The sequence below is a fragment of the Puma concolor genome, chromosome B2 (assembly GCF_028749965.1).
Source record: "Puma concolor isolate L17-30 chromosome B2, mPumCon1.1.hap2, whole genome shotgun sequence".
NCBI classification, from domain to species: domain Eukaryota; kingdom Metazoa; phylum Chordata; class Mammalia; order Carnivora; family Felidae; genus Puma; species Puma concolor.
Window position 1 is genome coordinate 42,187,094 of NC_141671.1, and position 26,598 is coordinate 42,213,691.

The following is a 26,598-nucleotide window of genomic DNA, read 5'->3' on the forward strand; positions in this document are numbered from 1 at the left end:
TTACTCCAAGGCAGTCCTAAGTGCTGTGCATATTATAAACACCTAATCCTTATAACAACCCTATGAGGTGGGAACCATTATTACTCCCATTGACAGGTGAGGAAGCTGAGGCAGGAGAAGTGAAGTAGCTTGCTTGAGGTCACCCAGGTAGTGAGTGGTAGAGCTGGGATTCCAACGTGGATAGCCGGACTCCAGAGTCCTACCATTCTGCTACATTTTGTTCACTGAGACCCTGGCATCCCGCTGTGGTACAGGCAGAGGGTGTGCAGGGAATGTTCTCTGGACCACGTCATGAGGAGTAAGGAGTACAGCTGGGGAGACAGATGGCAGGTAACAGTTGCAGAGGGGCCTTCCTGGGGGGGAGGGCGGAGGACTCCTCAAGCCCAGAGGGAGCTCTGAGCTCCCACCGGCTAAGGCAGGAAGGCTGCCCAGGGGAGGTGAGTGACCAAGGTCTCCGCAAGGAGACAGAGGTGTGAGAAGTGCCAGAGAGGAGGAGGACTGGGAAGGGAGTTGGAGGCCAGAGGCTAGGTTCTGAGGTTGGACGGGGCAGTGTGCACCCCTCCACCTGGCCGACCCTGCCCCCCGCCCTGCCCGGGACGCCAGCGCCGCAGGGGCTGTGAGCGGTGGGTGGCCCCCCGAGACGGAGCTGTCGAGTCTGTGCCTGACGCCTCTTTTCCCTCCACTCTCTTGGTCTCTTTCAGTTGGAGGAGGACAGACTCTCGGGGCACTCCCTCCCGCGGTACAGCCCTCTGCGACGACTGGCGTCCTCCGTGTTCTCCTCCTCCACGCTGGAGACCGAGCATTACCCTCACCCTGGCGGCGGCGGCTCCTCCGGTTCCCTCATTCAGCGCAGCCGCTCGGCGGAGAGCAGCCCCGTGCGGGCGCCCCACCGGCGCCACGCGCCCCTCGCCGCCGGCAACCACAGACTCGTGCCCTCGGTGCTCCGCATCTCGCGGTCCCAGCTGCAGCAGGTGTGGGCCCGCTTCACCCACAAGACCTAGGCTGGGCTCCCCCCCCTCCTGGAGGGGGCAGGTGGGGGGGGTGGGGAGCAGGCAGAGACCATGGTTCCTTCCCAGGTCGCAATAATCACACACTCACACACCCCATCCCATCCCCATCATGCAATACAGCCCCATATAACGTTGGCCCAAGGTACTGTAATGCCCACCCCCACCCCCCAACGTCTCCCTTTGCTTGGTGCCAGCCAAATGGTGCAGGGAGGGGTGGGGCTGTCGGTGCGCCTTCAGGGACAGGATAGAAGCACTGGGCTGGAGCCACTAGTGGGTCCAGAGTCCGGTGGAAAGCAAGGTGTCAGGGAGAAAAGGCATGCTGGGTCAGAGTCGGTCTGGCATGGAGTTCATTCTGTTTAATCGGTGACTTCTTGGCATGGCGGGGCGGTTCAGCCCTGGGGGAGGGGGCAGAAGATTGAGACCCTCTCCTGTAATGTGTCTGTTTATCTGTGTGGGGCAAGGCATGTGGCCCTGTGTATGAGCCGGGGGCCTAGTCAGCCAGATTTGGGGCTCGGTAGAGAGTGCCTCCGTACTCAGTGATGTGAAGGGAAAGCAGGCTTGTGATCCAGCGAGTCTTTCCCATGCCCTTGTCACAGAGGACAGAGCCCCTACCTCCCACATCTGACCCAGGAGGCCTGAAGCTCAGTCCCCTGTAGGCTGCCCTTGGCCCAGGGCATATGTGCCATCACCCCCTGGTGGGACTGGGTTGCCCAGCTCGTTTGGAGCTGAGGATGGACGAATGGGGGCCTGGCGTCTGCCCCTCAGAGGGAGCTGGAGCCTAGGGTGAGGGGGCTCAATCTAGAAGCAGTGGCAGAGAGGGTGGTTGTTAAGGATGAGGCGGCACCTGTGAGCTCAGGACAAATCCCAGACAGCAGCAGCCCCACGAGTGTCCCTCTTAGAGGATGACTACTTCCTGTAAGTGCTCAGCCAAGCCAGTTGGCCCCCAGGGACCATGGTGAAGAGGGAGCACAGGGTAGGCAGATCACACGGGGATCTGGAGATGGGTGCCAGATTGCTATGCCCTTTCCGCTCATTTCTCAGCCCCCAACCTGTCACTGCAGGGACCCCCAAGGTTCCCTTTCCTCATTCCTGCCCCTGTCAGCCAGCACCTCTGTTTCTCTGGGTAATGGAGTAGTGGTGGGGAGGGTGCCAGGAAGGGTAGTGCCTATGCCTATTTAGAAAGGGAAGGAAGGGTTGAGGCCTGAAGGTTTGCAAAATATTTATTGCAGTGAGACTGTGTTGGTGTATATGCTTGTGTGCACACATGTACACTTGTGAGTGTGAGTGTGCTTACATATGAATATTTGGGCATGTGGCAAGGCTGCCATGGACAGGTGCTGAGGCTGTGCACTGCACAATTCCAGGGAGTACCATTTACATAGATCCTAATGTGAATGACACCCACTGAATTTGCAGTGTTGCAGCCCTATGTGTGTGGGTGTGTGTGAGTGTGCATGTGTGTGTGTTAGGGAGTCAGAAAAATATTTGTGCAGTCCTTGATAGTTTCCTATGTACCTGCTCTCATCCTGGCTCCTCTCTCTACCCCCTTTTCCCCTTGACTCTTCTTCCTTCCCAGGTCAACTCCCTTCAACTCTCCAGCTATCTCTGGTTGGAGTAGAGGCCTCAGCATCCTTGCCCCAACTTGGGGGTGTCATAAGTGGGTGGGCAGTGCTGTTTGGCTGAAATGTCCTCACGGCTGGCTGGCACTGTGTATAGCTCATTCACATGAGCTATACCCACACTCACTACGTTCTTTTCTCCAAAATCTGTTCTTATCTGAGGATGTCTGGGCCAAGAGCACCTTCCTAATCTAGGAATGAAAGCCAGACTCCTGCCCTAGTACTTGTGCCCCACTCCCACCTCATCCCAGCTGCTTACTTTTGAACCTCCCCAAGTTCAAGCCTCTGTTGCCCTCCAGTGTTTTGGGTGGCTCTACATCCTGCTGTGGCAGAGGGGAGAGGAGCGGCAGGGTAGACCCTTTGAAGAGAAAGGACAGAGAACACAAAGCACAAAGGTTAGGGGGTGGGATGGACAGTAGCCCCACTCCCGCCTTCCACATTCTGGCACTGCCCCCTTCCCTTCCCCCTCTGGCCCTCTTCCCATCTTCCCTAGCTAGTGGCAGAGGGTGAAATGAAGGGGAGTCTGTCCACCAGCAGCTCTGAAAGTCAGCAGCGGTGGGGGCAGGGCCCCTGCTATCCGGGGTTAGATGAAACCAAGCACTCTGTTATCCGGCATTCCCTTCCAGAGGGTTCTGCTACCTGACCCTGAGCACAGCTCCCACTCGGTGACCAGAACCCTGAGGTACTCTAAGATCCCAAAGTGCCTTGTGACTTATCAAAGATGATGGCACTAGCTTCAGTCTCTGTTTTAGCATTAAATATTTCTGTTTCCAAAGCTTTTGGAGGTGGGGAATCCTGTTAAGCATTCCAAAGGTGGCTGAATTTTCACAGACACCCCTCCCCTCCCAAACTGATACCTGTGGGAGAGGATGTGTCCTTTAAAGTAAGATCGTGATTCAAACATTCTGTCCTTTAGGGGACCACCTTCTGTGGTGATGGGGAGAGTATTTTGTAAGCCATAACGCTCTGAGCCAACAGGAGGTGATCCTGATAACATTATTATCTTTTGAGGGTGGCTCTGATTTCTGGAAAGAGCGAAGGCCATTTGGAACTATGTGTATTGGGTCAAGTTTATGTGCAGCTCGGTAGAGCCATGCATGCTTTGCGTGTACGAGTATAGTCGCTTGTCTGTAAGGGCCCAGGCTGGGTAGGGAAGTTGTGAGTCTGCGGTGTTGTTGGGCTCTTTTTCTGCAGGGTTTCCCAAAGAGGAGGTCACACACAGCTTCCCCAGGGGCAGCTTTGAAAAGAGGCAGCATTCTTTGCTGTACTTCCAAAATGGTGTCTTTGTACTTTATAGTCACACCCTGCATATAGTGATGGCTTCCAATTATTATTTTTAAATTTTATTTAATGACCAGTGGCACATAGTACTTTATTATGTGCCAGGCAGTGATCTAAGCAGTTCACAAAATTAACTCATTGAATCCTCATAATAGCCTAGGAGGTAGATCCCAGTATTACCTGCATTTACTAGATTATTCAGAATATTTAAGTTACCAAACATTAAAACACTCACCAATGCCGAATAACTGAGGTCTTGTTTGATAGGCATTTTAGAGCATTTTAGTCTGTGTAGTGGTCTATTTACTGTCCTTTCTGCTTGGCTCCTCCTTGCTCTACCTAAGAGGCAGGGAGTTGTCTAGAAGCCAGACTCTCCTCCCTTCTCCATTCCCACTTCGGTGTGGGATGGTGTCCAGGTGGGGATCACTCCAGAGTACCGGGGTCGGTTGCAGTGGCCGACCCAATCTCTCCAGAGACCCCACCCTCTCCATCCCACAACCCCAGGCATCCCAAAGCAGCTCTGGAGATTCAGAGGGTGGAGTAAGAGCTACAGTGAGAAGGCAGGTACTCAGAACCATGACCTTGGAGTATTTTGGACTGGGGTGGGGCGGGGGGAGGGGGTGTTCCTGGGCTTCAGGCTCACAGGGAAGGTACTGGCATTGGTTACCACTGGCCATGGGGATTTGAGCTGTCACCAACTCACACCTCAACAGGAGCCAAGCAGTGTCAGAGAGAGGGCAGGTTTGGGGACTGTGATAAATGGGAGAACCATCCCCCCATCCTCAGCTCAGCCAATTGTTGCCACTATCTTCCAGTTTTTTTGTGTGTGAAATCTCCCAACTTTTAATTATTGGCATCTAATTAAAAAAAAAAAAACTTTTTAAAGAAAAATCACTGTGAGCCAAACAAAACTGGCTTAAGGGCAGAGACTCTGAACACAATTTGCATCCTCTGTGAGCCTGAGGACTCCCTACCCATCTCTTCTGTCCAAGGCTGCAGAACTTCAAGGGGGATGATGTTCCAGGAACCCAAAAATCAAGTGGGCTTCTAAAAGGAAGCAGCTCACGGCCAACCAGCGGGGAATGTGTGGCGTGTGCTGTGTGTGCATGTCGGTGACCTCATGGTGTGTGTGCCTGAATGTGTGTGTGGTCCAGTGGGCTTGGGGTAAGTGGGGTCCTCCTGATAGGACCAGTATTTTCTCTGATGGCACAGGACGCTAGGTCAGTGAAAAATACTCTAGTAAATTCTCAGTAATGAGTAAACACCCCCACACACTCAAGGCAGCTTGGGTCACAGCAATAACCACTGATCATTCATCCCAACCACTAGCATCCTGAATCCATCAATCTCCCTCTGCATTTTCCAGTTTGGGGGGAAATGGGCATAGCCGTGCCCAGCATGTGGGGGAATGATGGGACCTTTGAGCCATGCGTGTACATTAACCCTTGCTTCCCCAGCCGAGGGGGTTGGGTAGACCCCTCCAATCCCAGGAAAAAGTAGGGGTCCTCTCTGTAGAGGGTCCCGGGACCCTCCTTTTCTCTCCTCTGCCCTGCCTAGATCCCTTTTTCTGAGGAGGGGGTGGTGCTGTCTGCCCAGGTAGTGGTGATGGGGAGCCTGGGCCACTGGATGGCAGAGGAACTGTGGCAGATGTGTCTATATTGGATGGCCAGGGAAGACCATGCGTAGGGAGTGTGGGGGGGCCCCTGGCTGTGGGAGGATGCAGTATCCTCTGTTCTCTTTGGGTTGCTTGGATGCCTGAGAATGGACCCCTAAGGAGAGCCTGAACACCACCCACCCTACCCCAAACTCCACTAAGATTCCACCCAAAGGGCAGGAATCTGCCCACTGCCATAGGCAGTCCTTGGTAACAAGGAGTGTGGCAAATCACTCTCCTTTTTCTTTTATGTTTACTTTTGAGAGAGATAAGAGTGTGAGCAGGGACAGGGCAGAGAGAGAGGGGGACAGAGGAGGATCCCAAGTGGGCTCTGTGCTCACAGCACAGAGCCCACCATGGGGCTCTATCCCACCAACCTCGAGTTCATGACCTGAGCCAAAGTCGGATGCTTAACCGACTGAGCCACCCAGGCGCCCTGCAAATCACTCTCCTTAAGTTGGAGGGCATGTCCCCAAAGTTTGCATTATTCCTATTAGGTACAGAGGTGCCTCCTGGGACTTGTGGGTCAGCCTCTGAAAATTTTAAAGCATCCTTCTCCCTAAGGGAGAGGCTCCCAGCCTGAGGACCACATCCCTCAAATATCCCCAATGGCTCCCCATACCATCCAGTGGGCTTCCTAGCTCAGGGCGCCCCGGAGCCTGAGTGGACCCCTTCCCCCCATGTAAAGAGTTGAGAAGCAGTAGGGGAGGAGAGGCAATGAAGCCCAGAGGACTATGGGAACCTTTCTAGACCTCTCCTTTCACTTGGCTCCGCCGTCAGTCCCGTAACATACCGTCCCTTCTACCTGCACAGGCTTTGCGGGTGCGGGGGGTGGGGTTCACCTTGCCACAACTAACTGGCCCGCGCACACACGCACACTCCATTGCTGCGCGCACATTTCATCCACTCTCCGGACAGCAAACTAGTAGCCCCCGGCCGGGAGAGCACAAAGATCGCGTTTCCGGGCACCCCTCGCAGGTTTATAACTACTGTAACGGGACCCTAACCACCACTTCCACTCTGTCCCCGCCCCCGGGACCCGCCCCCACACGCCCGTTCCCGCGGCCAGCGCGCCACGAATGTATGGTCCGTCTTTTTAGCTGCTACGCGCGCGACCAGGGTACCGCCCGACACCCCCCCCCCAGCCCCGCCTTCCACGTCGCCCCGCCTCCGCGCGCGCCCTCGGGACCTTCGACCCCTGGCCCCCCGCCGAGCTGCCTGCTGCTAAAGTACCCCTTCTCGCGGGTTAGCCCTCCCCGCCGCCCCGCCCTCGCGCCAAGTTTGTGTTTGCTTTCCCCTCCGCCGGCTCGCGGCCACTGGGTCCCCGACCCTGGGGCGGGGGCTCGCCCCTCAGTGCTTCCAGGGCTGGGGTGCAGACGAAGGGCTGGGAGGGGGAGCTGGCCAGTTCTCCCGGCTCGAAGGGCCCCCGTCGCCCCACCCCAGATTCCTGTTACCTCAACTGCCCACAGCCACCCCCCCCCCCATAATTGGCCTTGCAATTGGATGCCAAAGAGCCCAGAGTTGAGGGGGAGACAAGCTTTGAGCCTAGGTCTCTCAGAGCCACCCAACACCCCCTTTTTACCCACGCCTCCACGTCTGTGTCTCCTGCCCCACCCCACTCCACACTGCGGGCCCTGGGGGTCCCCAAACATGCCCCCACTTCCAGCTCTTCTCCCTCCCCACCCCCGAAAATAAAACTCAGGGACCAACATCTGCTTCCTTTGCACTTGCTCTGTCGACCCCTCCCCTCACCCACACTTGGAGGGGCTTCCGTGGGGGAGCAGGCGGGGTTCGGGGCCCTAATGTTTGCCAGTATTTAGCAAGGAGAGGGCTGGCCCCTGCCCCCTGAGAGGTGGGACTGGTGGGATGGGGGAAGTTCAGCCCCGGGCCCAGCTGAGCCTCTTCCTTCCAGGGACCCAAGGATCCCCTCCCAGCGTTGGGAGCTGCTTCCTAATCGTGGTGGGGAGGGGAGTGAGGGATGGGACGGGGGTTGGGGAGAGGACCCTTCCGGAGGTCCCGAATTCCAGCCAGTTTATTCCTAAGCCTCCCCCCTCCCATCACATCCCCCCCCCTTTTGTACTGCAATAATACTGTATTATAAGCTTGCACTGTTCCCCAACCCTAGCCGCGTAAGCATGCACGAGAAACTCAAGACCACATACACACACACACACACACACACACACACACACACGAAGATGGGACGCTTTTTTTTTTCTTCCTCTTTCTCTCCGGGGTGCGTCCTCAGTGTACATAGCGGCGTCGGGGGGGCCCCGGGCCCGGGTGGAAAAGCATGCACTGAGCCCCCGCCCCTAGACTGCGAGTACTGTACAAATCCAACACTTGAAACCGACACGCACACGCGCGGCGCCGCCACGGGGGTGGGACACGGACACGCACCCACGCGCACACGGCCGCGCAAGGGCGGGGGTGGGGGGCGCCCCGCCGTCACGCGTCGCTGTGCGAGGGATCTTGTGCCTTTTTAAGTCCCTGTATGTTAATGCAGACAATCCGGAGAGCTTGTGTACTACCAAAACCTGATTAAAGACGCCTTCCAGGAACCTGCGCCTCGCTTGCTTTCTTTGATACTTCTCCTTCCTAACCCACCCCTCGATGCAGACCCCAACTCCGGGGGTGCCTGGCTGAGCAGAGGGCAGGAGCTGATCTTGCTGATTCTGGGATTGGGTGGGGGCAAATTCCAGATCAAGGGATCCAGCCCCACCCCTACCTCAGCCACCCCTAAGACAAGGACCAATGGAGAGGGGGAGGGGGACCGCAGGAGGTTTGGGGCCTAGTTGGACTCTAGCAACCCTCACCCTGTCTTCTTTCATCTGGAGGAGTGGTTTGGGGACGGACCCTGGTCTCTGGGGCCTGAAACCAAATTGCCAACTTACAGGAAGAGGGATGGGAAGTAGGTGGGTGGGCACCTAAATCTGTTCTCTGTGGATCAGACTATTGAGGCCAAGCACCTGTGCCTGCCTGCAGTGGGAAGGAGGCCAGGAAGCCAGCGAGCTCTGTGAAGGGGCCATAGGAGCCTTCCCCTGCCCCTCTGCTCTGATGGGGGATCTGAGATGGGCCTGGCCTGGGGGAGAATGGTCTGTCCAGGGGGATCAGTGAAAGAGTGGATTGTGCAGAGCCTGGGGCGGGGGTGGGAGGCTGACGGATAGAATGTGGGTTGAGGGAAGACCAGGTCCATGAGAGGAGTGGGACTGGAAGAAGGAGGATTGCTGCAGAGAGAGAGAGAGAGAGAGAGAGAGAGAGTGCGTGTAAGAGGGGAGGCTCTCCCTCCGTCGTCCTGCACCCAGCTCCTGCAGGTCTGCTGTCACAGTGCCACACTTCACTCCTTGGGGCCTAAAGCAAGTGTGGGGGCAGAAGGGTAAGCTAGAGCTGCATTTCTTGCCCCTGAAGCATTTAGAATGTCCTCATGCTGTGAGCTCCGGGGCAGGCAAGGATGGGTTGGGAGCACTGAGACCTGGGATTCAAGTGTGCGGGGATCTGCTTAGACCCAGGGTAGGCAGCCACCTTCTCAGGTCTTCTTACCCCTCCCCGCCCCCAGATGAGCATGAATGGCCAGTGTGTCCAGGTGGGTGGCCCTGGGGTGGAGGAGTGCAGGGAGGGCCGTGGCTTGGCAGGTGTGGTTTGAGAGTGGAAACTTGGATAGGTAGCTGAAAGGTCTGGGAAAGGCAATGGTGGTCAGAGTGCTACACTGCCCACTTCTCATCTCTGGTTCCAGGTGGGGGAGTTACGGCAATGGGGGCTCCCTGGGAGGAAGAGAGATGCGGGGCAATTATGGCAATGGGGGCTCCCCAGGAGGATGAGAGATGGGAGGTGTGCGCCAGCCTTGTGGGGGAGGGGTGGGATGTCCGGGTCCATCCTACAGCTTTGGTCACTCACCAGCCCCCCTTCTTTGACCTTGGGACTGTGGGCTGAAGTGCAGTGTGCAATGTCTGGGTTTGGCCAGGGTCCAGGCAGAGCTGCTCTCTGCACTCCATCTAGGGAATGGAGGTATGTAACCCATCCAGTCCCCGGCGTGGGGGGTCACCAGTGTCAAAGGCTGAGGAGAGCCTCGGCAGCAGGGAAAGATCAGAGGCTGGTCCATCCCTCCACTTTTCCTGTTGACTGGAGTAAACATGGATTAGGGCTGGGCTCTGAAGCTGGGGAGGCCACAGCCTTGGGGTCTGGGCTCAGACCCCAGCAAGGGGAGGGCTGGGACTTTCATTCTCTCTGAGGGTCTTAGCTCCAGTGGCCTGCCTCACCTTCTCCATGATTCACCCTTACAGTAGCAGCCTTTTGCCAAACTCCATCAGAACCACCAGGGAGATTTAAAATAGAGAGATTTCTGGGCCTCGTCTCTGACCTACAGACTAGGGGTGGGGGGTAGGGAATAGGACTCAGGGCTCTTTAGGTTTAAAAAGCACCCCGAGAGACTCCAGTGCCAAGCCAGTGTGGAGAGCCACAATAAGTAAATTGGAATCATAAAGGGTCGCTGACCTAGGAAGGGAGTAGGAAGGTGTGAGTCCTCCCAGATGCTGAGTTCCCCTTGCTGACACCCAGCACACTTGCTGCCCTCTGAGCTGGAATGGGAGAGTGTCACTGCTGTCCCCCTCCCACGGTATCCACAAATCTACATGGCCAAGCACACAGAGGCTGTCTAGTGAACTCTGGCTGAATGAATGAGCACAGGATGGCATGGGCAAGTGGATGAATATTCACTGGGCTCAGGCATTCAGGAGAGGGTGGGGGAGGGTGAAGGGGACCTCCCACTCTCTGAGGAAGGAGGAACTTGAGCCCAGGCCTGTCCTTCCCAACATGGAGCCAGATGGGGAGAGGTGGAGGGACTCTGAAATGGAAAATCCAGTATGCCCAGGCCCTGGGTGGGCTTGTCAGTGATCCTTAGGGCAAGTCTGTCCCCGTTCTGAGGTTAAGGTTCTTCCTGCTAAAGGGCAGAAGGTCCCAGGTTTCCCTGCATGGGAGGGTGGGAGGCCAGTGAGGCGATGGAAAGAGTTTGGGGTTCTGGGCCAAGTTGGTTGATGTGCTTTGTGAAGTGGGCTTGCCAGTGCCTCTCTCCAGGCCTCAGTTTCTCAATCTGACATTGTCACTGATGCCTGATTTCAGTTCTCATCCCTCCTCCCTCCCATGTAACAGAAGGGGAGGGCTTTGAGATGGAAGGAGAAGGTTCCACCTGTGATCATCTAACATGGACATTGTGAACAGAGGGTCTGTCCTATGGATGGGTCTTTTCTAAAGGCTAGAGGGAAAGGTAGTTGTGCCACGGACACTCAAAGTGTCAAAGATGGGACAGGGAAAATAGGCAGAGGTTCTGCTGGGTGGGTGAGTTCTGAGCTAGACAGTAGGGAGACATGATCAGAGCGCCGTGTCTGTCTATAGGTACCTAGCACTCAGTACGGGCATCTACACCACGGTGGCAACTCACCCAGGGTCTCACAGCATCCCCCTCACCTCTGCCCAGTCTTTAGCCTTACTGTTGGTAACTAAACATGACAAAGGGCCCCCAGCACAAGGCCTGGCACAGAACTAGGGCTTAATATTTGCTGAATGAATGAATGAATGAATGAATGAATGAATGAGAATAGTGCAGAAAAAGAAAACAATTGCTGAGGACTTCCAGCCTGGATGTGAAGGAGAAAAAGCTCTAAGGCCATCTGGTGCCTGGCTCAGACAGGGTGTGCAGGGGTCCTGCCTGGGGTCGGATGCTACCCCATCTTGCATGCCCCCAACCCTCATTACATCCTCATGGATGGTCTGATCATGCAAAAGATTATGGCAGTTGAGGAGAGGAAAAGTCACAGCCTTGGGCAGATCCTCAGACTTAGGGATTCCCACCTTCCCCTCCACCAGCCTCTGGCTATTTGCAGAAACCTCAGCTAGGAGAGGCCCTCCTTTTCTCACCACCCTATCTCCCATAGGTGTGGCATCCAGGCATTTCTGGGCTTACAGAGGGAGGCAGTGATCTCCAAACCAGAGAAGCAGGGCAGGGGGCAGGAGGTGGGGGTGGGAGGGAGCTGATATTTATTGAGCAACTGCTATACGCCAGACCCATTGCTTATCTGATCTCATTTATGATCACAATCTCTGTGGAGTATGCATTATCCCAATTTCATTTCCTAATAGAGAGATTGCACACTCTGTGAAAACAAGGACCATATCTATCTTGTTCAATACCTGATGCACAGATGCATAGGCTCTAACATGGTGGCCAGGACAACAGACATTCTAGGACTTCTTCTTGAAGGAAGGAAGGGAGGAAGGAAAGGAGGAAGGAGGGGGGAGGGAGGAAGGGAAGAAGGGAGGAAGGGAGGAAGAAAGGAGGGGGGAGGGAGGGAGGAAGGAAGGAAGGGAGGGAGGAAGAAGAGAAAAACCCTCAGGGAAAACAAGTAGAAGGGAGGGTGATGATGCCTGCTTGGTGGGTGGACAGGAAGGTGTTTTGGAAGGTTGTTTTAAGCTCAGTCCTGGAGGAAGAATAGGTATTTGTCATGTGCCCAGAGGAAGTGACAGGGACTCAGGCAGAGGGAACTGCCAGAGGGAAAGACAGCAGTGTGAGAACCATGATACATTTGGGGAACTTCTGGTGGCATCAGCATGGCTGGAGCACAAGGTGGGGATCAGAGGGCGCTGATGGAAGTGAGGCTAGAACTGAAGGTAGGAGCCAGACCAAGGAGTGAGAAACAGGATTGTCATGTGCCAAGCCAAGAACTGGAACTGTTTTCTGAGGACTGTGGGGGCTCCTGTAGGTTTGTGCAGGTTTGAAGTGGAGAGAGAGAGGATCAGATTCAAGTTTCAGGAAGATTACTGTAGCAGCTGTCGGAAGGATGGGTGGGCAGTGCGGGAGGGACAAAACAGGCCACCGGCTGGGGAACCACCAGGCAGATGTGCCCATGTGCTCTGCAGCTGCTGAGGTCCTGAGAAGGTGGTCAGGTCTTTCCAGTCCAGAAGGGAGGAGGCTAAGGGGAGATGTGGCAAGAGCCTAGAAAACCAAGAACAGGCCATCACATTGCCAAGCTGGACAAAGCTTCAAAAGGGAAAACTTAATCAACTGGAAAGAAACTGCCCTTTGTAAGCTGGCTGTGAATTCCCGAAGGAAGTATGGACTCAAAACACACCTGTAGAGGGCTGGAAAGTTCTTGACTGACAGGAGGGTAGGGGGGCTGGAGCTCCAGGGGCCCAGCCTGCATTTTGGGGTGTGGAAGACTGCCGAACTTTGCCCTTGTCCTCCACAGCTCTGATGGCCCTGGTGGCCAGCTCCCTGGCTGCAGAGAAACTGTGCCCTACAAGGAGCAGTGAGGGCTGACCCAGACACTTGCTGCCCCCCTCCAGACCTGATTTCCTCATCTGTCAAAGGGAGTGTTGATCTACATGGCGGCTACGATGCCTTGCAGCTGTCATTGTCTTCTACTGACTGAACCAGAGCTGGCCCTGGGTTTTGGAGGCAGGGAGAAGAGTGAGGGAGATGGAATATGGGAGACAGAGAAACTGCCAGGATCAGGGCCGGGGGTCCTCAGGGGAACTGGAGCATGCACACAATCCTTCATCAGAGATTTACTGAGCACTTACTAGGTGCCAGGGACCATTCTAGGCCTTGGGGGACAGAGCAATGAACAAAACAGACCCAGTGCCTACCCTCATGGAGCACACACTCTGGTGCACATGGCTGGGCACGTGGGCCTCCTAGCTTGTGGGCACAGCCCAGGTCTCCTTGGGCCCGGCAGGGTGGGTGACCTCAGCCAGTCCCTGTATGTGCCTCTTGCAGGTGTTCTCCGTGGCATCCCCGTTTGAGGTCAATGGTCTCCCACGAGCTGTGCCTCTGAGCCTGCCCTACCAGGACTTCAAGAAAGACCTCTCTGATTACCGAGAACGGGCTCGGTTGCTCAACAGGGTCCGGAGGGTGGGATTCTCCCACATGCTGCTCACCACCTCCCAGGTCCCACTGGCTCCTGTTCAGCCTCAAGCTAATGGGAAGGAGGAGGAGGAGGAGGAGGAGGAGGAGGAAGAGGAGGAAGAGGAGGAGGAAGAGGAGGAGGAGGAAGAAGAGGAGGAGGAGGAGGAGGAAGAGGAGGAGGAGGAGGAAGAAGAGGAGGAGGAGGAGGAGGAGGAGGAAGAGGAGGAGGAGGCAGTGGCTCTAGGGGAGGTGCTGGGGCCTCGCAGTGGCTCCAGCAGTGATGGGAGTGAGAGGAGCACTGACCGGAGCCAAGAGGGTGCCCCTTCCACGCTGCTGGCTGATGACCAGAAGGAGTCCAGGGGCCGGGCCTCCATGGCCGACGGGGACCTGGAGCCTGAGGAGGGCTCCAAAACGCTGGTGCTCGTCTCCCCTGGCGACATGAAGAAGTCGCCCGTCACTGCCGACCTGGCCCCTGACCCTGACCTGGGGACTCTGGCTGCCCTCACTCCTCAGCAAGAGCGGCCCCAGCCCACCGGCAGCCAGCTGGACGTGTCTGAGCCAGGCACCCTGTCCTCTGTCCTCAAGTCTGAGCCCAAGCCCCCTGGGCTGGGAACAGGGCCAGGGGCTGGGGCAGTGACCACAGGGGCAGGAGGAGTGGCAGTCACCTCCTCACCCTTCACCAAAGTTGAGAGGACCTTTGTGCACATTGCAGAGAAAACCCACCTCAATGTCATGTCTTCCGGTGGACAAGCCTCCCGGTCTGAGGAGCTGGGTGCTGGGGGTGAGCTGGGCCTGGAGGCACCCTCTGACGGGAGGGTTGTGGAGGAGGGGGCCTCCGTGCCCCTGGAGAATGGCATCGCCCAGTCAGGGCTGGAGAGCTGTGTTCTGTCCGGACCCCCGATGGATAGCCCCTTGGAGGTGGCCACAGACTCACTGCCCAATGGCCCAGCCCTTGTTAACGGGCCAGCTCCAGCATCCCCGCTGGAGCCAGGCCCAGAGAAACTGGCCACTGTCTCCCCCAGCCGCCATGCCATGCCAGGCCCTCGCCCCAGGAGCCGGATCCCTGTCCTGCTGTCTGAGGAGGACACAGGTTCGGAGCCCTCGGGCTCACTGTCGGCCAAAGAGCGGTGGGGCAAGAGGGCCCGACCACAGCAGGACCTGGCACGGCTGGTGATGGAGAAGAGGCAGGGCCGCCTGCTGCTGCGGCTGGCCTCTGGGGCCTCGTCCTCCTCCAGTGAGGAGCAGCGCCGTGCCTCTGAGACGCTCTCAGGCACGGGCTCAGAGGAGGACACGCCTGCCTCGGAGCCTGCCGCCCCCAGGAAGGCAGGGCGGGCAGCTACCACCCGGAGCCGGATTCCCCGCCCCATCAGCATCCGCATGCCCACGCCTGCTGCAGCCCAGCAGTCCCCTGGCAGACCCCACAGCGCTGCCCCCGCATCTGACACAGCCATCACCAGCAGGTGAGAAACCTCTGCCAGCCCCAGGGTGGGCAGAGGGTGACCACAGAAGGCCTCCACCAGCAGGGGCCTCCCCAGAGCCAAGGTCAGGGCCTAGTGAGGATGCAGCTACACCTGTTCACCACCTTCCCCATTAAGTGTCTCTTCTGACTCAGGTCCCAGCCCTGTCACTGGGCTCAAGGGAGGGGCTACAGTGAACATGTCTAGAAGGGTGCCAAGGAGGCCAAACTTGGGAAAGGTTAATAGGGGCCAGTGGAGCTCACATCACAGCCTCAGGTATGTCATGAGGCATTTGAAGCCAAAGGATAAAGGGCAGAGTAGTTGGGAAAAAACACGATTCATATCAATGTAAACACGGGTACATTATAGAGTAGAATGTAAAATCCATGAGAATTTCAGAGATGAAACAGTGACGTCCAAGAAAGCCTGCAGCAAGCTCTTGGGGAGCAGCCTGGGAGAGGGTGGACTCTAGAGGTCCCACCCTGGAGGATGAAGCACCAGGCCTCAGTTTATTCACCTGTGCCATGATCTCCTCAGCCTCATCCAGCTCTGAAGACGCAGGACTCTAGGGCTCAGTGCCCAGAGATTCTGAAAATGTCTCTCCTTTTTTGTTTCTTTGCCCTCTTCTTTTCTCTTGCCTTCTGCACCCCTCCATCCCCCTCCTCCCGCAGGCTCCAGCTGCAGAAGCCCCCAGGGTCGGCCGTTGCTGCTGACCTCCGCCCCAAACAGCCCCCCGGCCGTGGCCCGGGCCCAGGGCGAGCCCCAGCCGGCACCAGGCCCCCCGCCCCGCGAAGTCCAGGCCCCTCCACCTCCGCCGCGCCACGCCAGCCCAGCGCGTCCCCCCGGAGCCAGTCCCTGTCCCGCAAAGAGAGCTCCTCTCCCTCGCACCAGGCCCGACCCGCAGGTCCCCCGCCCCGGGGCGCCCCGCAGGCCCGGGCCCAGCCTGATGGTACCCCCTCCCCGGGGGGCCCCAAGAAAGGACCCAGAGGGAAACTCCAGACTCAGCGCGCAGCAACCAAAGGCCGGGCGGGGGTCGCGGAGGGCCGGGCCGGGGCCAGATAATGACGCGCGAGGCTCTCCGCGGCCCCCCACCCTCACCCCGGCCCCCCATCCGCAGCCGGCCACACTGAAACAGCTCCCAGCACAGCCTTACGCGCCTGACGCGCGCCACCCGCGGCCCCAGCTTCCCGCCTGCACCCGCGAGGACGCGCGCCAGCATTCGCCGCGCCCGCCCGCCGGCCCGGCCGGAGGCGGACGCCTCGCCGCGGGGTTGGGGAGGGGGGGGGAGCGCCAGCCTCCCGGTACTCCGCCCCCTCCCCGTGACCCCTGCCATCCCCCTGCCGCCCTTCGGGTGGGGCAGGCTCACCCTCCGCCCCGGGGAAGGCTCAGCCACTTTTTCACTGAGGACTCCACTAATGGGGACGCCCCCTCACCCGCCAGGCCTCTGCTGCTCTTCGTGCTCCCACAGGGACCTCTGCTTACACCTCCTGCGGCGCCTTTTCCTCCTCCCGGCCTTCTTCCAGCCCAAGCCCACCCACCTCCACTTTGAGAAAGGCAGCCTCAAATTCCGGAAGTGGAAGTTCCAGCCTCCCCACCAGGGACCAATACCACAATCTCCTGGAAGCTGTGGTGGTCCAAAAGGCCTCCTCTTCTCAGCTGCTAGGCTGGGGTTGGGGAGCTGGGATCCAGGGGCCATTGGTCTACTCAGGTGTGAGGGGGCAGATCTGACCAGCCCCAAAGTCCGCTCCATTCTGGACACCCCTGTGGAAGATGGTGGGCAGGTGACTGGGGGGGGGGGGGGGGGCTGCTCTTCTGCACCCCTAGGGTGCAAAGTCCTTCTCCCCATAAATTTGGGTGGGTCCTCAATGGGAACCAGAGAGCGTGTGTGGGCTGCCTTCCTGGGCACATGTTTCCCAATGGGAAGTTGGAGGGGGGCTTTAAAAAAGGTTTCACCCCCTCCCTTGGCCTCCTGATCTAGTGCTCAGGACCCCTCACCATCAGGAACTCCTTGCCATCTAACCTCAATCCTGCCTGCTGCAGTTTCAGCCAACTTCCCTCTCTCCTGAGTTCAGTGGAGGTGGAGAATGGCTGTTTTTCATCTTCTCTGCACTGGCCCTTTAGAGATTCATGGACTCAGTTCTGGCCGGGTCACCCTGTCTGTCCTCCTGGGGTGGAGAGTGGGCTGGATCGGACCATCATCTGGCCTGACAGCTGGCCCCTGGACTCAAGACAGAAAGGCCCTTCTAAGTCCAGATGGTATGCTTGTGTGATGGGTCCAGCCTAAGTCCCCTCCTCCCCCAGCTAACCCTTCAGCCTGTCTCCTCTTGTCTTAACCCCAACCCATGCAGCTGAGCTGTCCCTGCAGAGGGTGAGGGCTGTGCTGCTCCATGAATGGATATGGGGCTTCCTCCTGGGTCTGGCTCCTGCATAGCTCATCCCACCTCATCATGAGCCTCAACTGCCTACATCTTGGCCAAGCAGCACACGGGCTGCAGAAGGGACAGCCGACCCTGTCTATCTGGGACAGGTCCCCTGCAGGCCTTCTCCATCCTCAGCACCCTCAGCCTCTGTCCCCTGGCCTGGCCCCTCTGTTCTGTGAGTCACAGAGAACAAGGCTAGGCAACCAGGGGAAGAGGAAGAAAGGCCCCAGCAAGCCCCAGTGGTCTGGCAGCATCCAGCCACCATCGCTTAGAAGGATGCCCATGAGCAAGTTGGCCCTGGAAGCAGCCTGGTGGTGCCAGCTGAAGCCCCTCTTGGAGAGTCAGCAGGCTTGGGCAGCTGTTTCCACACCAAGGTGGTGGCTTCTCTGCAAACCAGCCCAGGGGAGGACTCCAGGGTGGACGGCCTTTGAGGTCCATCCCATGCTGACGCAGAAGCTCCCAGAACACTCAGGAAACCTCTCCGGACAGAGCCCTCTTTGTCAACCCAAGACCCTCCCAAGGCCTCTACTGCCCTCTGGGTCCAACAGAGGGGGTGGAAGAGGGGCCACTCCCTGCCACCTAGAGCTTCTCCGAATGACAATCAGCTCGTGCCAGGTGGGGACCAGGGCATGACCCCCGGTGCCCAGGTCCTGGGCCTGCTCCTTGCCACCAACCGAACCATGAATGTAGGGCCCCCAGCTTCACCTCTGCCCCAGGACCAACAACACCCTGGTTTGGTGTTGGGAAGAAAAGGGGGCGGCCTGAGAGAGCCCCAGGCCCATCTGACCCCTAGCTTCACCCAGCACTGGAGCTGGGCAGAGACGCAAAACCCTGTCTGCTCTCGGGATTCCAGACCTCCCTAGGGCTCCCAACTGACCTCAGGCCTCTGTGTCATGGAATGTCACCAAGGTGGGGGAGGAGGGGTAGGGGTGAGTGTGGGAGGGGACTAGGGAACTGACTCTGCTCTTCTCCCCAGGAAGGATCCAGGGCAGAGGACACCACACCTCCCAGTGTCCCCACCCCCAGCTGCAGCCTCTTCCCCCTTGAGCATCCATCCCCTCCACCAAGCCCTCCTGGGCCTGAGCCCTTTCTCTATAAGAGTGCCACACCACCACCACCACTACCACCACCTCACCCCTCGAGCACTTCCCCATTATGACAAACCTGTGTCATTGGCTCAGACACAGGTCTGCTCACCCCAGAACATGCCTCCCCTCCCAAGCCACACTGTGCACGAAGCGGGTGCAGGAGAAGGGCCATGTCCCATTCATGTGGGCACCCCCCTTCCGGGCTCCTCGCGGGGGCCTAGCTCAGTCTTCTCAGCTCCGGGGATCAGCCCTGGTGGGCATGGAGTGGGGGGCAGGGAGGTGCCCTCCCCCTCCCCCAGGGAAGCCACTGAAGAATGTTTACATGCCAAACAGAATGTAACACCCTCCCCCACCTCTTCCCAGTCACTGCATGGCCTCTGCCCACCCTGCACCTGTCCACCCCCACCCCAACACCCTGGAAGCCGCTGTCATGATTAGATCGGGTCTTGGAAGGGAAGTAGCCATCACACCATTAAAAAGCCTGTGGACCTTTCGTTCTGTTGGCCTGGACTCTTCTTCCTTTGGGGAAGAGGGAAAAGCCTAGGCACTGTGGCTGGGAATGGGCAGGGGAGAAGAGTGCAAGTTGGTGGGCAAGTGGGAATGGACTGCCATGGAAGCAGATTAGATTGTCTCTATGGAGATGGAAACAGACGCTCAGGACAGGAACAGATAAAGGGTCACACAGGTGGAAGAGGGCTACTGTCTGTCTCTGATAGCAAAGCCTCTGCTCTCTCAGCTCCCCTGGTTGTCTCTCCAAGGAGGCTCAGAGTCTAGCTTTGTGCAGGGAGGAAGAATTTGCATTGCCCCAAAGTTAACAGACACAAGTGAGTTTGGAAAACCATATAGCTAAAAAGCTCACAGGCAAGGAGAAACAATGGTCATTATTCTAGAAAAATCTATGAAAAATTATAAATGAATGCAGCCTATGACCTAGCATTGCCACTGACAGAATCGTATTATGGATTCGTAAACTTGTGAAATTCCATGTGTCCAAAGTTACTCACTGCAGCATTTTCCATGGAGCTCCCCAAACCTCATCTGCTATCTCACACTCAAAACATTCTGGAAATGGGAGTTTTTTCACTAGATTCACACAAACTCATGTGGTATCAAAACTTGACAAGACCATTTATAGTCTTCATTAATTCCACTTATCATACATGTTTGCAATGGAAATATAAAGGTGTTGGATCCTATTAGGGTATTTCATAATATATGGAATACGCACTAAGTATTATGTGTGTATACACACACACACACACACACACACACACATATATATATATACATATACATAATTTTTTAAATGTGAATTCCAAAAGAATTCTCATCCCAATGGTTTGGATAAGAGACTGTGGACTTGTAAAGGCAAAAGTTCAGAAGCAATCTAAATGTCCACTAGTTGGGGCTGATCAGTACAGCATGGCCAGCCATATGATGGGGACCCTATCACAGTGTACTGGGAGGCTCTACAGTGAAGGAGGTGTAGACACTTTGTATACACTTAAGGACTGGTCTCCAAGACTAAGAATAGGTAAAAGAACCATGTGTATGAGGTACAGCTATTTATAGATGAGTGAGGGATCTCTGGTTGCTTCAGGGAGGAAGGCTGTGGAGAAAGGGAGGCTTCACTGCAGTGTACTTGCGGTACCTTTTGTAGTTTGGACCCTATGTTCACCAGGTGTACAATTTTCCCCTAGGCAATACATAAACAATTTCTGTCTCAGGACAGGCTTCTGGCTGTGCCTGGGATCAGTGGTAAAAGAGACAGGTTCTGAAGTTCTACTTTATGACTCAGATGCAGCTCTGACATTCCAAAACCTGTGTAACCATTTCCTATTCCCCACCCTTGCCTCCTGGGATCCCCTTTCCTCTGACATGCATGCCAGGGGGCCCTAGGTCCTAATTTACCAGACTTCAGTGGGGCCCCCACATGCTTTCACCTTCCTTCTTGTTTAAAAATGTCAAAAGCAGGGGCGCCTGGGTGGCTCAGTCGGTTGAGCGTCTGACTTCGGCTCAGGTCGTGATCGTGCGGTCTGTGAGTTCGAGCCCCGTGTCGGGCTCTGTGCTGACAGCTCAGAGCCTGGAGCCTGTTTCAGATTCTGTGTCTCCCTCTCTCTCTCTGACTCTCCCCCGTTCATGCTCTGTCTCTCTCTGCCTCGAAAATAAATAAACGTTAAAAAAAATTTTTTTTAAATAAAAATGTCAAAAGCAGGTCATATTTGTAGTATAAAAGTGAATGTTATCAGCATATAGAATAAAACAGGAAAGCCCCCTGTCCATGAATCTGATCATCTAGAGGTAACTCCTATAAATGGATTTTTTTAAATGTTTGTGTGTGTGTGTGTGTGTGTGTGTGTGAGAGAGAGAGAGAGAGAGAGAGAGAGAGGCAGAGAGAGAGAGCGGGACAGATCATCCCAAGTGAGCTCTGCGCTGACAGCTTTGGTGCTGACAACAGTGAGCCCGATGAGAGGTCAAACTCAAGAACCGCAAGATCACGACCTGAACCAAAGCTGGAAGTTGGACACTCGACCCACTGAACCACCCAGGCACCCAATGGATCATTTAAAAAAAAAAATTTTTTTTTAATCTCTACACCCAACGTGGGGCTCAAATTCACAATCCCAAGATCGAGAGTCACATGCTCTAACCACTGAGCCACCCAGGTGCCCCAATGGCTTTTTCCTTATGTTTATAATAACTCTCTCCCTCCCTCTCCCTCTCTCTCCCCCCTCATAAATAGAAGAGCATATTATACTTGCTATTCTGAAATGATTTTTATGCCCAGCGATATCTTAAAATACAGTTTTTAGTGTATTCACAGAGTCGTGCAACCATCACCACAATCAATTTTAGAACATTTTGATCACCCCAAAAAGAAATTCCTTATCCATTAACAGTCACTCCCAAATCTCCCCAACACCTCCAGCTCTTAGGCAACCACTAATCTACTTTCTTTTTCTGTATAGATTTGCCTATTTTGAACATTTCCTATAATACATGAAATACATTTCATACAATATGTGGCTCTTTGTGACTTCCTTCTTTCACTTAGCATTGTTTTCAAGGTCCATCCATTTCATGGCTGAATGATATTCCATTCTGTGAATAGACCATATTTTGTGTATCCATTTATCAGTTGATGGGCTTTGGGTTGTTTCTACCTTTTGGCTGCTGTGAATAATGCTGCTATTAGTATTTGTTTACAAGTGTTTGTGTGGACATATGTCTTCATTTCTCTTGGGTGTATGCCTAGAAGTAGAATTGCTGGGTCATCTGGTAATTCTATGTTGTTTTTTAAATCAATTTTTTAAAATGTTTATTTATTGTGTGTGAGAGAGAGTACAAGCAGGGGAGGGTCAGAGAGAGAGAGAGAGAATCCCAAGCAGGCTCCATGCTGTCAGTGCAGAGCCTGACACAGGGCTGGACTTTATGAACCATGAGATCATGACCTGATCCAAAACGAAGAGTCAGATGCTTAACCAACTGAGCCACCCAGGTGCCCCTGGCAATTCTATCTTTAACATTTTGAGGAATTGCCAAACATTGCACCATTTTACATTCCTACCAGTAATATATGAGGATGTTCTTTTTAATGGCTACATAGTAGTCCATGGCATGAATGATCCATAATCTATTTAACCTACTCCTTGTTGATTTTTCATTAGATTCTCTCTAACTTTTCACTCTTTCAAGTAGTATCAAAGTTAACATACTGGCTCCAATCTTTGCTTATCTCTGCAAGTCTAGTGCTAGGAAAAATTCCCAGAATAATCAAATAGATGAAAAATGGTATCTTGCCCAATTTTTTATTTCTCTTACTATTACTGAGAAGGAAGGAAGGAATGCCATGATTACTCATTCATTATTTAACATTCTTTCAATCATTCATTCATTCATTCATTCAACTAATTCTTCAGGCCATTGCTGAGCTCCACATGTACCAGAAGCTATGCCAGACATGGGACATTGTCTGAGAATTGAGGCAAAGCATAGAGGGCTCTCAAGAAGGTGGTTGTAAATTAACTTTCACTTGACATGTGCTATATGCACTCAGGCAGAGACTCCTAGCCCAGACTGGGCCCTTCAAGGAAGGGCCTCAGATGGATATGATTCTTAGACTGAATTTTGAAGGACAAACTGAAGTTGGCCACATGACGAGGAAAGGACATTCCTGGCAGAGGGAGTAGCATGGGCCAGTTTTGGAGGAGTGAGAACTACATGTCATTCAGTGTGGTGGTTATAGGTGTGAACTGAGGGATAGAGAGAGGAGTGAAAGGTGGTGGGACCGTGCCAAGGAGGACAGCTTTATAGGGTTGTAGAGAATCCCTGCTTTCCCCATTCTCCAAGCCTGAGATCTGCTGGGCACACTCACCTCCTGAGACCCAACATGACTGCCACAGCCTACATGATGCTCCATGGGTGAGGAGCTATGAGAGCTCTGAGGACATGGGCACAGAGAAATAAGTGGCTTCATGGAGGCTGTTCAGTCAGGGGCTAGAGAGGGGCCATAAGATCAAGGACATTGGAGGTACATTTGTTAGTAGAGAGAGGTCCCTTGGGTATACCTGGAGAAAAGAGACAGGGTAGGAGTAGGGTGGGTGGTGCCATGCCTCTGATCATCGGACACTGGGGTCTGCTGAGACTTTCCCACTGGCTACTCAGGAGTCAAGGCCAAGCCAAGACTGAAGGACGGTCAGGATAACCTTCTGAGTCCTCAGAAGATGTCATTGTTCATGGTGATGAGGTGATGGGGAGGGGAGGCTACATGGTCATAGGAATGTGGCTATAGGTTAAAAGGGACACATGACACAAGTTCATGTTCATCACTCCAGGTGGCATTTTCTGCATTCCTTCTCATCCCATGTACCATTAAACCCAAAGTGGCATAACATTACCCATTACCACCACCATCAAATTTACCACAATTAATACCTCTATCTCCATTACCCACCTCTAACTCTATTACCAGCCCCATCATTACTCAAATCACAGATACCCTTCTCCCACACTAGGCTCTGTCACCACCATTACCATCAACATTACCAGCCTCTGATGACAGAATGATTAACAAGAGAGATAAGATTCTTGCTCTCAGGGATCCTGTACGTCTTCATCATGACCACCACCACCACTTTCACCACCACAATACCATCACCATAGCCACGCCCACCATCACCTCCTCCACCATTAATACCACCACCACCACCATCAGTATCATCTACAATATAACCCTTGTAACCACCACTGCCTTCATAACCACATCAGTATTACTATTATCCTAGCCCCATACCCCTCACCCCTACTCCAACCATCCCCATCACCACCATTTTACCATCAGTATTCCCATCCCATTACCATACTTATCACTAAATTGGGATTCCATCAGTTGGAATTCCACCGTCATTACCACCATCGTCAATGTAGGAAATAATTACATGGGTTGCAGTTTAATGGTGCTTTAATAATGCTTTAAGGGAAACCCCTACTAAGAAGGGAAGGTCATCTGAGGTCACTCAATGTAGAGAGGGGAAAAGAGTAATAAGTCTTAAAGTGTAAGAAATCTGTATTGCAAACAATCCCAAATGGGAACTTATTCTTCCCCAAATCCTCTAACAATTCTAGCAATAATTTCAACAAAGGAGTTGCTATTTTTCCAGTGCACAAGTCTCCTTCTCCTCTAGTTTGGTATAAATGAATGTTTCCTCCATCTTGGCCTCTGAGCTCAAGTTTGGATTCCCAGGTTGGAGAGGGATGAGAATGGTTAAAAATTTAATCAAAACCAGCTCTTAACTAGTGGGTTAGAGCTGATCTGCCCTCTGGTTAGACCCTTGGCATTTCAAACCTTGCCTGTCTATTTCCATCATCTGCCTCCACACATCATGGTCACTGTCACCACCACTCCTTGATGACATGAGAGAGGAGAGTTGCCATACAGGGTGGAAGCAGGAAATAAAATGAAGACAGGAGTACAATTAATACCAAATCATTCTCTGTAGAAAGTGGCTACATATTTAGATCTGAGTTTCCTAGGAGTCAATGCAAAGAGGGGAAGGTAACCACTACCCGACTATCCGCTGTTTCTCATATTAAGGCAGGAGAGAAATTCCCATGGTGGAGAAAAAAAAAAAAAAGCCACCGCAGCCATGCCCAGACTTGGCCTCATTGGCTGTTTCCTTTGGCTATGAAAACTTCAGACTATTTCCTATGAACCACGGGGGTGAGATGCCTGCAAAACTTAGCTCTTGGAGCTGCAAATGGTTGTGGTTATTTATTTGTTTGTATGTATGTATGTGTTTGTTTGTTTGTTTGTTTGTTTTTAAAGTAGGCTCCGTGCCCTCACCATCCTGAGATCAAGAGTTGCATGCTCCACCAACTGAGCCAGCCAGGTGCCTCGATATTTTATATTTTTATATAAATAATATGATTATGAGGGAGGAACCAACAGGGTAGAAGTCACATGTAGGTGAGAGCAAGAGGGGCAGGGCTGTGTCACTCGTAAGCTGGTCTCCAGGGCAGCTTGGGCATTCACCAAGTGAATAAAAGCAAGGCCAGTGCTGCCCAGGGGACTGCAAGGAGGTGTGAGGTGCCAACAGGCTGGTGTATTGGGGGAACTGGAGGGAAGGGGGCATGGTAGGGAAGGGCCAGCATGGGGCTAAGGGAGAGGGGCAATCCTGGCGGGGGGAGGGGAGGAATCACATGGGTCAAATGGAGAAGCTGGACTTTCACCCTCCAGCAGTGGGAGCTTTGCCCTGGGACGCTGCCCTGTTAGCTTTGTGTTTCTAAATGTCCACTGTGGCAGGTGTGCAGAGGTGAGAGGGGTGAGAGGGGTGAGACTGGAGGCAGGAAGCCTTGTTCAGCTTGTTCTAACCCTCTTGCTAGACTGTGTGCTCCCTGAGGGCAGGGGCTGTGACAGGCATCTTTGTACTCTGCAGAATGCTTAGGTTATCTTACTGTTATCACCTCCTGTCATGGCCATTAGATCACTGTCCTCCTCTCATGCTGCCACGTTATTAGCACCACCCTTACCACACATCATGTCAGTGGGTTAGTTCTTCTCCCAGAGCTTTCTCGGGGAGCCCAGCCTAGTGCATACAGAACATCCTCAGTGCAGCAGCAGGTCAAAGGCCTGGGCAGAGGCAGGGATCCTGGTCCTCTTTCCAGTTCTGCTGCTGAGTCACTGTGTGGCCCCAGCAATGCCCCCGCCCCACCCCCCATCACCGTTTCCTTAGCTGTTCAAAATGAGGGCTACATTAAATTAGTGGTTTTCAAATTTTTTTTTTTAGGTTGGGCCTTTTAGAAGCCTATTTGCTTAGAAATCTGGAGCCCTGGGGAAAACAAATTTGACAACCTCCCAGCTCTGCCAACACTGAGTTTGGAGAAGCAGATGAGAATAAAGCTGATATTGCTGGCCTCTGCTGTGCTTTTGCTGCAGGGGCCATGAATGGGAACTGAGTGGGGAAAGTCAGACAAATCCTGAGTCTTAGGCATTGCAGCTACCTATGGTGGGACCTTGGCAAACCGCTCTCTCTGCCCACTCAGTCCCCCAAGGGGAAGCTCCTGAAAAGAGGGGCAGGGGGAAGGCAGGAGGGACTATGTGTATGGGAAGTGGGACGGTGATAGGTCTGGGATCCTCCAGATTGACCAGGCTGCCCAGTGCAGTTCCAGGTGTGTCTCAGGCCAGGGCATAAGCTCCAGGTGGGGGCCTTGGGGTATAGGGAGGCTTTGTGACTCAGCAGAAAGAACTCTTCAACCTGGTTAGGGCCTAGCTCTCAGTCTTGAATCCTGAGGGTCCAGCCAAGCTGTGGCTTCAATACATAAGGCTGACCTAAATCTTCACAGGACAAAGGGCATTCCTGGAGAGTTGCCATCAGGCCCCAGGGGACTCCTCCTCTTAAGGACTCTTGGAGCTCAGTTGATCCTGGGGCTAGGGGCTCACTTCCTGCACACCTAGCTACCCCATCATGGCAACTGGAGGCTACCCCTGAGCACCAATATGTAAGTCCCAGAGCCATGGAGTCGGTGACCTCTGAATGGACGGCCCCTCACCCAGGCACTGGGCCAAACAGGCGGGGATCCCTGGAGACCTGGTGACCAGGGAGGGCTCAGTCCTGGCCCAGCCCCTGAGGGCTGGATTCTGACGGTAAACTTCTGCTCATCAGTCTACTTGCT

At 54.4% G+C, this 26,598-nt stretch overlaps 1 protein-coding gene across 9 annotated transcripts in view; it reads left to right on the plus strand.

Annotated features, from left to right (window-relative positions):
- The window catches only part of TTBK1 (tau tubulin kinase 1), a 40,716-nt gene extending 21,797 nt beyond the window's left edge, over nucleotides 1-18,919 (plus strand). For 6 of the 9 annotated variants that reach the window (XM_086706907.1, XM_086706911.1, XM_086706909.1 and 3 more), the window contains 2 exons: nucleotides 13,333-14,921; nucleotides 15,590-18,919. In XM_086706907.1, coding sequence (XP_086563033.1) covers nucleotides 13,333-14,921; nucleotides 15,590-15,980 — 1,980 coding nt within the window. In that variant the 3' untranslated portion in view covers nucleotides 15,981-18,919. Of the gene's footprint in view, nucleotides 1-701; nucleotides 972-13,332; nucleotides 14,922-15,589 lie in introns of all 9 variants that reach the window. The other 3 variants (XR_015251245.1, XM_086706912.1, XM_086706914.1) reach the window with 3 other exon arrangements.
- Nucleotides 18,920-26,598: the final 7,679 nt, after the last annotated feature.